The sequence below is a fragment of the Miscanthus floridulus genome, chromosome 9 (genome assembly GCF_019320115.1).
Source record: "Miscanthus floridulus cultivar M001 chromosome 9, ASM1932011v1, whole genome shotgun sequence".
In the NCBI taxonomy this organism is placed as follows: domain Eukaryota; kingdom Viridiplantae; phylum Streptophyta; class Magnoliopsida; order Poales; family Poaceae; genus Miscanthus; species Miscanthus floridulus.
The window spans coordinates 112936690-112948314 of record NC_089588.1 but is presented as its reverse complement, the minus strand read 5'-3'; the positions used below and the strand labels follow the sequence as shown (position 1 = coordinate 112948314).

General features: G+C 47.5%; 1 protein-coding gene across 1 annotated transcript; it reads left to right on the top strand.

Annotated features, from left to right (window-relative positions):
* The first annotated feature begins 8826 nt into the window (after positions 1–8826).
* On the top strand, positions 8827–11625 carry LOC136484127 (uncharacterized). Its single transcript, XM_066481316.1, has 2 exons — positions 8827–10811; positions 10894–11625. Exon 1 carries the CDS (start codon positions 8827–8829, stop codon positions 10447–10449), a length of 1623 nt encoding a protein of 540 aa, XP_066337413.1. The 3' UTR covers positions 10450–10811; positions 10894–11625.

The window sequence follows — 11625 nt, the reverse complement described above, 5'->3', positions numbered from 1 at the left end:
ACTCACTTATACGTGAAGGGGGATTTTAGTTCAAGTAAGATGCTATTATCATGACTCATGCTTGACCTATACGTTCACTCTAGCCGGAATATAGCAGCATTCGTAAAATTTTCGGCACATTGCACACTCACTTTCCATATACTAATGGTTTCTTACGCAATGTAAGTCAGTGTACCTGTAGAAAATTGATTAGATAAAACCAATGCCGCTATCCTAGATATACCATATTGCTAGGGCTTATACTTATTTACATAATATAATCGCATCCTACTTTTCGCAAAGCTTTTGTTGGTCAAATTTTTAGTTTTGGAAAAGAGTGATGAAACCCATAACCATTATTGGCTCCGATACCAACTGTGGTAGAACCGCCCAAAATAGCGTACTTACGGAGGCGCTCGTCTTCCACTAGACACTAAGCACCCTAGAAGCAAGCTACAGCGAGCGGTGTTCGTCGGGCACACCCCGAGGGAGAACCCAAAAAATCCACATTTTTCCCAAGGATCCAATAATGAGAACAAGTTACAACACAAGTACATTTCATACATTATAGTTTCTTAAAAAGTATATTATTACAATACCAAATACTAGAGTTCGGAATGATAAACAGCGCAAATTAAAAATAGCATCTAGCGGTAGGGGCGAGGATTCCGTCTAAGCCCACCAGAAGGATCCTCCACACAATGGTACTCTTCAAGCATCACCTGCAACAAGGGTAAATAAACCCTAAGTACACAATGTACTCACAAGACTTATCTGACTAGTGGGAATAATTTCCCGACTCTAACGAATATGATAGGCTATATGATTTGCTGGTTTTCTTTAGTAGAAAGCAATACTAATAGTGAGTCCTTATTTATGTATTATTATTATCAGCCATATTAAGTTTTCATCTAGCCAATCTATATAAGCACCTGTTCTACTTTCAAGCAAGAGTTGAGCAATCAGTTCCATTTCTTCTCCTTTCAACTTTCAATTCTTACTACGGTGCTAAACCGTAGACAAGCCGTACCAGATCACCCGGCGATTCGTGAATCAATGTGCCCAGCTGGGTGCCCCGAAACACACGCCCCGCTTGTACCCCAGGCACAAGCAAGACTGACTCGTCACTTTCTTGTCCCGGGTGTCCAGGTCCCCATCCAAACTTGGACTCCAAGACCCCACATCCTGAGTCCCAGACTCCATGTGGTGCAAGGACCTCCACCATCCCCGCCTCCAATCAGTCGGTCTAGAAAGAGCCGGATCCACGACAAGAAAGCAACAAGTCTTCCCTGCGCCCATACCCAAGTATGCACTCGGGACAATAAATCTATGACTTGCCTAGAGTCATATGCAACGATCGGTCCTTAATCGACACGGACAGGGACAAAGTGTAGCCGAGCTATGCCCTATTGGCCACAGGACACAACCCTTCACACCCACCAATACCCAAACCATTTCCCTGTCCGGTCACCATTTACCTTTCCATTATTTTATCATGATTGTCCATATTTCATTGCCTATTTGCGAGTAACGGCAGGTTACTCACGCTACCGATATCCTAAGCATAGCAGCTACTCGACCTGTACTAGTAGAACTCATAGGTAAATATATTTATGCATGTAGTTTCTATAAAATGCATGTAACATAAATACACATCATATATGTATTCAGTGATTATTAAAAATAGGGGTTATGCGCCAGGGCTTGCCTTGGGCAGGCGCGGGGTCAGCAGGGTCAGCACCAACAAGCTCCTAAGCATCCTCCTATGCGAAGATCTCCTCCTCGTACTCCTCGATCACCTCGTCGTACTCCGACTCGCCGACGGGTACGAAGTCTACCAGTTCATGATCTACATGAAATGATGATGCAATGTTTAATAATATAACAACAGCAGCTCTTAAAATAGAAGTACATCGATTTAACTACTAAGCTAGTGCTATTGACCACGGTGCTACATTATCTATTGCTATCGACAACAAGTATCAATTAAGGCATTCATCATTATTCCAGCAACTATTGGTATTTTCACTCCTAACGCCGATTTACGCTATATACCAATAAACAAGGGTAATAGCTACTTTATTTAACAACACCTTCTAATCCTACAAAATTTACAGTGAACACATAACATCCTCGAGAACCTACTGTAAAATTTTCAAGGCCAAAACTATTACCGATTTGCCACAAGAATTCCTACAATTATTAATCTACATAATACTAAGCTTCCTTATTAGAATTTATGAGCCTATGATCATAACAACTAGCTGTGAACTAACTACACTAACAGATAAATGTCACTTTTGCGAACCTAACAAAATTAGTCTCACTATTTTTGGACAACTACGCAATTTACTACGATTTATCGAAGTTCAATTCATAACTAAAATGAATAAACATGTCTATTTCCTGGAAATTAAGAAACCGAACTTGGCATCGCGGCCCAACACGTGTGGCCTGGCCCGCGACTGCGCGACACGTGCCAGCGCCGCACAGCCCACGTACGCATGCTTCCCAGCCGTTCTCCCGCTCACGCGTGCCAGCAGGCCCCAACGTGGCCCACGCGGCCAACGGCCCACGACGGGAGAGGCCCACGCGCGATGGCAATTATGCACGAACACCCCCGGTATATAATGAATTCACAGTGAGCTCTAGGTCACTATTTCATCAGTCTACGCTTTTACAGCAGCACCCTCCCCTTTCTCAATCTTCCTCGCGGCGAAGCCCCTGGCAGCCACGCGCGCTAGCGCGACGCCGCTGGCACTGAGCGACCACGCCGACGCCACCCGAACCTCCCAGGCCTAGCTAAGGTGCTGATGAGTACCTCAAAGACAACGCGTGGTGACTGGGGGTGATACGGCGAGCGGAGGCGCAGTCCCGAGCTCCCTCCCCAGCGGTGGCCCCCTTCCTGTGGTGGCAGGAGCATTCCCATGAGTGACAACGAAAACAGGGCAAACAACGAAGCTAGCGAGCTCCAGTGACTACCCAAGGTTACCTTCATGTTGACGGTACGGCTGGAGATGGCATGAGCAGAGCTAGCCACGTGCACACCGACACTGCGACGGCGCTCGGTGATGGCACGGCCGCGTCGGTGGTGGCTGGACTGCAGGAACACTGCGACCGAGGTGCGCAGGGTGCTCAGGAGGGTAAGGCTGAGCTAGTGGTGCCCTGAATCGGCCTGGGGTGCCTTGGTTGTGCAGTTAGCCAACGACGCGTGTCCGTCCGGTCTTAAGGACCCGGTGGTGTGGCGATTTGAAATTAAGGCACAGCGAGGTGAGAACTGCAGCATGGTGGGGTAGGTTGGAGGGTCGGCTACCTAGCAGAGCTATAGGCAAGACCAATTGAAGCACGGTACAGTTACCACGGTGAATTAGAAAGGTGGCCCCGCCGGTCATGGTGACAACGAAGACAGGGGAGCTTGGCACTGCTCGGTTCGGCACGGGTGTGGATGTCAACGCATCGTACACTAATGGGAGACAGCGAGACATGCGGGACGTGCCTTAGACGGCCGTCCGCACGGCCGCTGTTGCAAGGCGACGAGGCACGGTATGGCGCCACCACGGCGAACACCGAACAAGACGAGCACAGGGCAACGCGACACCATGGTGATGGGGACGCAGGTGATCTTTCCGTGCACGTGCAGCCAAGGCGGTTCAAAGGGAGCAGTAGCAGCGAGGTGATGGGTGGCATGTAGCGTGGATCCGGCACACTTTCGGCCAAGGTAGCGCAGAGCAGGGCATGGCACGACAGTGCACGATGGCGTCCTGGCGCAGCGCGTTAGCCGTTGAGTTGACCCACGCGCCCATGAGGACAACAAGCCACCAAGGCAGTAGTGCAGGGCCCGCTCACATCGCATTCACGGTGGCATGACGACGAGACCTGCGCCACGGTGCGTAGGGTGAGTTAGCCATGGTGGCAGGCGAGCAGCAGCGATGGCCGTGGCCGGCAGCGGAGGCAGACGGCCATGGCGCGCAGTGCCAGAGCCGCGCACGTGCGCAGGCACGGCGATGGGACGCAGCCGACGTGGTAGTGGGCGAGGCCTGCGCGACAGTGGGCCTTGGCAAGCCAGCAGCGGTGGTGACCGCGACCAGGGCCAAGCCACGTGTCGTGCACGCTTTTTAAAGCAGGTAGAAAACTTGTTCATAAAGCTCCAAACGCCAAACTAATTGCTCCATGTGCAAGAGGGTACATCAAGCTATCTATCGTAGCCAAGACATCACGCTACCTCCTAAGCCAATCGCTCCACACAGCTCGCCAAAAGTGGCTTCATCGACCACTTTCGAAACTTACGCGAACGACGTCGAATCAAACGATTCCGCGTCGAATTCCAAATCCGACCTACGGGATGTACTAACTAGCTATCCTTATCCTCGACCGCATATATTTCATCACCGTTCGCAAAAACGTTCTATAGCATTTTTGTTCGGCAAAAATTCGATTAAGTGACACGAAACGTAACATTGATTCATGTTTCATATAAATGTTTCAAGGACCAAACATTGCTTTATCATTCATGTTATACACATATGCACAAAACCATGATGCTCATGCGATGTTTAGCAAAATAGTGCAATGCAACACCGAGGGTGTTACATTGACCTTTCCCAGTGAAGAGCCAAAAGGTACTCTAGTGGATTGCTCGTGGCTTGTAGATCCTCATTTTGTGTTGGTTGTGCGGCACCAGATTGCGGGTTAGGCGTGGGATGCCTATAAGTGTGTGAACCTCCAAGTGAGTGAACCGCCACAACAGGGACTAGCTTGCCGACAAGCAAGTGAACCTCGGTGAAAAATTATTGTGTCACCTTGTCTCCGAGGATTTTCTTTGGTATTCATTGATATATTGTGATTGATCACTTGCCACGGCGGTATAACCCTCCTACCTCTCTTGTGCATTTACTTTCTTAGTGTAGCTAAGCCCTTTAGTGTAAGTAGTTTTGAGAGCTAGCTTATGTCTTTGTCTAGTGGTTAGTGAGGCTATTTAGTTGGTCTTTGAGAGCTCACTAACTTAGTGGTAGTGACTTAGCCTCTTGTGTGATATAGAGATCATAGATAATTAGAATTATGGATAAGAGACTTGTATTTTCAGTAGGCTAGCATAACACTCGCTTCGCCGTTTAATTGTCTAACATCTTGGCTTAAATGTTGTTGTAGAGATTTTCAATAGACTATTCACCCTCCTCTAGCCATTAGGACCTTTCAACCCTGCGGGGCAAATTATTAGAAGAAGCATTGCATTAGATGGCAACTTAGAGGGTAAGTTATTATACAACTAATATGTAGGATTTAAGAATACATTTGAACCTAAAAGAGAGACTGAAAAACTAAAACTAAAAAAACATTAAAAAAAACTTGACTGAAAACTAAACCAAAAAAAACTTGACAGAAAACCGAAAATAAAAAAAACTCATTAAACATAAACTAAAAGAAACAATAAAAAGAACTGAAATGAAATAAAAAAAAGAGAATAAAAGCTAAACAAAAATTGAAAAATGAAACTCAAAGTGGGCTACAAGCCCTGCTGTCACAACCCGTTAATTTGAATGTAATGAAAAATCCAACTTTTTAAAATTTTTCTTAAAATATTTCTTGTTGTTGTGTTGCATGCAATATTAGGTCAAGCTTAAGTCAACTGTTTCCTCTTCTAACCCTGATTTCGAATGAAAACCTAATCCTTCTTACCTTATTCAAACTAAATTTACAATAACCAGTACACCATGTAGCATAGATGCATTAGTGATTTGGTTCTTGTCTTGTGTGTGTGCTTGGAGGTAGTCCCTTCTCCTAAATCCTTGTGAAGAAAATAGAAAAACCTCTCACTCTCCCTGGGCCACAACCCTCCTCCCTTTTTCCCCCTAAGCCCAGCACGCCTCCTGGTCCTATCTGGCCCGTTGACCATCTTGGCCCAACTGGCCTCTCCTTTCCCTTTCACCAGTCGGCCCACTTAGCCTAGCCCGCGACGGCTCCCCACTACTGGCCCAGGCCACCAAGTGGCCACCATGTCCCTCACGTGCGTAGCGCGTGAAGCCACCGCTAGCTTGGGCCCAGCGTCAGCCACCCAGAGCCGCTCCCTTCTGTTTCCCTCTGTCTCACGCCCGATGCCGCTCCGTAGCTTTCCGTCGCGGTGCCGTCATCTCCTTCCTCCGTACGCGCTCTTCTGTTTTCCGTCACGAATGCCAGCCAGAAGCCACGGCGCGCCGAGCTCCATGACGTGAGCACAGAGCACGGGACCGCCTAAAGCTGCACCCTGCGCCGCAATTCGCGGGACACCCTCGACCCACAGTGCCCGAACCCTACCTGCCCTTGACCGCGCGGACGCGCCCGCGACCAGCTCCCCGTCACAAACATTCCGAGCCGTGCCACCTGCCCGTGCTATGGATGCTCGCCACATCGCGCCGGAACGACCATCAGATGGCACGTACGCCGGCGCCGTCACCTGGAACCCTAGCCCGTCACTATAAAACCCCCAGGACGAGCCCGAGCCCTCGCTGTCTCCCTCCTGTCCGCCCCCACAGACGCTCCCTCCCATCTCTGCCTCGCCTTCCACCTCGCCTCGCCGCAGCAGAGATGTAGCCATGGCGTGACGCCAAGCCGGCCCGCGCGGTGAGCCACCTCGACACCAGCACCGCGCCATCTTACCCCGACGCCCTGCCTTCGCCTCGCCATGGCGCGGAGCCGCGGACGCCGCGGCCACGACCCAGCATCCGAAGCCGCCGCCCGCCGGTGAGTCTCCACCGCCGCCCAAGCTTCCTCCTTTGGCCTGTTATCTAAAAAATATTTATCATGTGTGAGAAAAAACGAATATATTGATTTTTTAATCTATATTGTTCCTCAATAGTTATCATACATCTATAAATATATTACTTAATCTATATTATTTCTCGATAATTATCAGACATGTTAAATTAAAATATGTTATTAAATTTATTTTTAATTTATAAATAAAATTAACATCTATATATTATAAAATTTTATAAGTGGCGTAGAAAAGCCGTTGCGACCCCTTAATATCCTGTCCTTGGACCGGCACTGGCTCGGTTATGTACCAGCGGACCAAAGCATTGGAATTAGGAGGGAAGGGCAGAATAGGAAATCTACATGCCGTCCATCACTCAACGCGGTAAGGGGAAAAGTTGAAGTGCCTGCGGCCGGTCATTCCTAGCTTATACAGAAGGAGAGCATGGCGACGTGAGGAATGTGGAGGGGGGATTTTTCACTTTTACCATTATTACGGATGGCGCTTTTCGGTTTGGCACTCTTAGGGCTGGTCTTTCAAGTTCATCACTCTTAAGATTGGTCTCTTGCCGTTTTACCACTTTTTCCGACGTGGCAGTCCAGACCGCCCTGACACGCTGGATCCGTGGCCGGGCCCACACAGGAAAAGACGACGCTGCCCCTGCCCTGGTTTCACTTGGCCAGAACGGGCCAGCCAGGCTGCTCGGCCCACTCATTCTCTCCTCGCCTCGCCCCTTCTCCCCCAGCGCGTGAGCCGCCGCCGCCGCCATCGTCTTCTTCCTCCGCCCGCTGCCGGCTGCCTCGCTTCCCAGCAACGGCGACCTGGTACCATTGTCCTTGGTGGCCTCCGGTTCAACCCGCCCCGACGGATCAAGGTATGTGCCCTTACTCTTCTTTGCCACCCCGGCACCGCGTGGTTAAGGTCGCTGACCTCGTCTTCCTCGTAGGCCTTTGATGTAGTACGTCGTCATCTCCCCCCGTCCGCAATGGCCGATTCTGACTGCCCTCCTTGGTATGCACTGGCACTCCCGTCCCCGTCCATCGTAGGCCTTTGAATGTATTTGCTTATCTATTTTGATTGTTTATCATGATGCTAGGATCGATCCTGGCAGTGCGTTTAGGCTAGTTGTTAAGGTTTCTCGATATGTTGCTGATGGCGAATATGGGCTAGTGGACATGTCAGAGCAGCACCATCACATCTGGTTTGATAGGGACAGTTCTTACTCTCTGGCTCAGTTCCATGAGGATTTAAGCTCAAAGATCATTTGGGGGCCTCTTCAAACACTTTCAGTGTGGGTTGTAGATCAGGATACTGGCTCTGAGTGGCGACTTAGGAGGGATGAGCATGTGCAGCAAATGGTCAAGGATAGATGGGCTGACAGATTGGCTTTTCTTAATGTGGAAGTTGTGAACAAAAATCTGTGCAATGACAATGATAGCTCTGCTGCATCTAAGGGAGGTAGGTGTGTCTCTGGTGTGACTAGTGGCAATGAACCAAACACAGAACCTGTAGATGTTGAGGGTTTTGGTGATACCTGCAGCACCCCAACTCCTCCTCCTGAAGTGCCAGTAGCAATTGATTGGACTACTCTAGTCATACAAGAGAAGCCTGATGATGATGGTACTGCTACACAGCTTGTTGATGAGGAACAGATATATGAGGCTATGGGGTTCCAGCAGGCTGAGGCAACACAAGAACAAGGTGGTACAGAAGAGGTACCAATTCCAGCAATCCCTCCTGAAGTGCAGCAAGAAATGAATGAAGCTGCTGTGGATGTTGATGATACAGCTGATGAGGAGCCTTTGTATGAATGGGACAGGGACAATCCTGATATGAGTGTTGGCATTTGCTATCCTAATATTGATGAATTGAGGCTAGCTGTTAGGCAACATGCTATAAAAAAAGAGTTTGAGCTGCAAACTGAACACTCAGATAGAGATAGATACAGGGTTAGATGTGGTGCTCGTGGCTGTCCATGGAGACTTGTGGGTAAAACCCAGCATGATGGAAGTTGCAGGGTACATTTTCTGCAGTGACTTGCTTACTGATATGGTTATTATTGCTGGTTTCTTACTGATCTTAGTTCATTATGGTCTGTCCAACAGTTCCTAACTATAATGTACCATGTTTTCTGTTTTTTGCAGATTCAAATAAATACTGGGGGGCACAAGTGTGCATCTACAACAAGGGTTGAGGACATAACAATGGCCAATATCAAATGGGTAGCAGAAAGGGCAGTTCAATTCTTGAAGAAGAAGCCAGGAATGGGGGCTACAGAAATGAAGAAAGAGTTGAAGTTCAAGTATGGGATTGATGTCAACTACCACACAGTGTACAAAGGGACAAAGAGAGCATCTGACAAGTTATTTGGTAAGATCAGTGATTCTTTTGATTGGTTGTATAGGTTTAAGGCTGAAATTGAATTGAGATCACCTGGTAGTGTGGTAGAGATAGACACTACAACTGATGAAGAAGGCAAAGTTAGGTTCAGTAGATTTTTCTGTGCATTCAAAGCATGTATAGATGGATTTGTGAATGGCTGCAGGCCTTATATTAGTATGGACTCAACAGCCTTGAATGGCATGTGGAATGGCCACATGCCAGCAGCCTTAGCTTTAGATGGACACAATTGGATGTTTCCTCTTGCATTTGGGTTCTTTGAATCAGAAACAAAGGACAATTGGGTTTGGTTCATGCAACAACTTAGAAAAGCAATTGGACCAATGGATCCTCTAGCCATCTGTACAGATGCATGCAAGGGGTTAGAGTCTGCTGTAAAGCTGGTTTTTCCTCAAGCAGAGATGAGAGAGTGTTTCAGGCATTTAATGGAGAACATGAAGAAGTACTATAGTGGTGATGTATATGGCAAGAACATGTGGCCTGCAGCTAGAGCATACTCTCCACACAAGCACAAGTATTTTTTTGACAAGGTGTTGGCAGCAAGCCAAGGAGTGCAGAAGTGGTTGGATGAGCACCATCCATTTCTTTGGGCAAGAAGTAAGTTTTCACCTGACATCAAGTGTGACTACATAAACAACAATCTAGCTGAAAGTTGGAATTCTTGGATCAAGGAGCATAAGGACCTGCCTCTGCATTGCATGGCAGATGCTATAAGGGAGAAGATAATGGTGTTGTTTGGCAAAAGAAGGAAGATTTCTCTAGCCTTGCCTCAGGGTATATTACCTGCTGTCATTCTTCAGCTGAATGCTGCCTCTAGGGGACTGGGACACATGAACATTACAAAAGGTCACCCAACTGAAGCTGAAGTGACAGAGGTTTACAAAGATGAAGATGTAAGGAGACATGTTGTATACTTACCTCAGAAAATTTGCACTTGTAGGCAGTGGCAGCTAACTGGTAAACCATGTCCACATGCACTGACTGTAATTACAAGCATGAGGCAGCCTGACATGGGCTCATATGTGGACAATTGCTACTCAGTGGCTAAGTTCCAAGCAGCTTATGCTGGAATAATACCAAGCATAACTGATAGGAATCAGTGGCCTGAAGATAAGAAGGGCTACAAAGTGCATGCTCCAGTACAGAAAGAGAAGAAGAAAAAGCCTGGAAGGTTGAGGATAAATAGGATTAAACCAGCAAGTGAGACAGGAGGCAGAGCTACTAGGCAAGTGCAGTGCCCAAACTGTAAGGAGTATGGTCACAGGGCTACTAGCTCCAAGTGTCCCCTCAATGGGACTAAGAAAAGGTGCCCTCTCACTGTAAGATGTAACATGCATTAACCTTTTATTTTCTGTCTAAACTAACAAGTGCTTATTAACTTATGCAGGAAAAGAACTAAGAAGAAGATTGCCAAGGTTGGGAGGAAGAAGACCAAGACAAGTGCAGATGGTGATGATGCACCCACTCCAAGGACAAGGGGAGCACTGGCTAGGGAGGCAGCAGAAAGAGCAAGGAGGGATGCAGAAGAAGCTGAACTACTTGCAGCAGCAGCAAGGGAAAAGGCAGAAGCAGCAGCTAGGGAATTAGCTGAGGCTACTACAAATGAATATGAAGCAGCATTTGAAGAAGAAGCAGGGCTGTCACTGATCCCTTTAGCCACTGTTGCCCCAGATCCATCTATAGCTGCAGCAACAGCAAGAAGGTGATCATGCAATCTTGTTTAGGCTACTGGATTGAAACTATTCCTGACCATAAATCTTACTGTGAGTTTTGTTCCATGACAGGGCACTTTTCCTAGAAGAAGAGCTACATGCTGGACCTGTGAAGAAAATGACACCCAAGAAGAAGAAGTTGGCAACCAAAGCGAAGAAAACTCTACCAGCTAAGAAGAAAGGAGGCAATTGGAATGGCAAGGGCAAGGGCAGGGCCAAGTGACCAATCCTGTTATTTTGAACTTTGTGTGAAGTACTTTGTCATGTAATCTGTGTTATGGGCACAAAATTGATAGCATTTGGCCCTATTTGGATGTGAAAAACATCAAAATCATGAACTTATGTAATGGCTCTTAGTTAGCCACTATCTAATGCCAGGATCATGAACTTATGTAATGCCTATGTGCATTATTGCTCTAGTCTGTTTATTTGTTGTTGTTTCAATGATCCTTGACTGTCATTCATAATATGCTAATTTTGCCATCTCCAAATTGTTGCTGTCATTAACCAAGAACAATCACAAAATGATAAAGGACTGCAACTGATCATTCACATATTATGAATGAGTGGGCCGAGCAGCCTGGCCGGCCCGTTCTGGCCAAGTGAAACCAGGGCAGGGGCAGCGTCGTCTTTTCCTGTGTGGGCCCGGCCACGGATCCAGCGTGTCAGGGCGGTCTGGACTGCCACGTCGGAAAAAGTGGTAAAACGGCAAGAGGCCAATCTTAAGAGTGATGAACTTGAAAGACCAGCCCTAAGAGTGCCAAACCGGAAAGCGCCATCCGTAATAATGGTAAAAGTGAAAAA

What these genes read in the sequence shown, in the direction of transcription:
- LOC136484127 (XM_066481316.1), top strand. Translation starts at nt 8,827, where the DNA reads ATGTACCATGTTTTCTGTTTTTTGCAGATTCAAATAAATACTGGGGGG.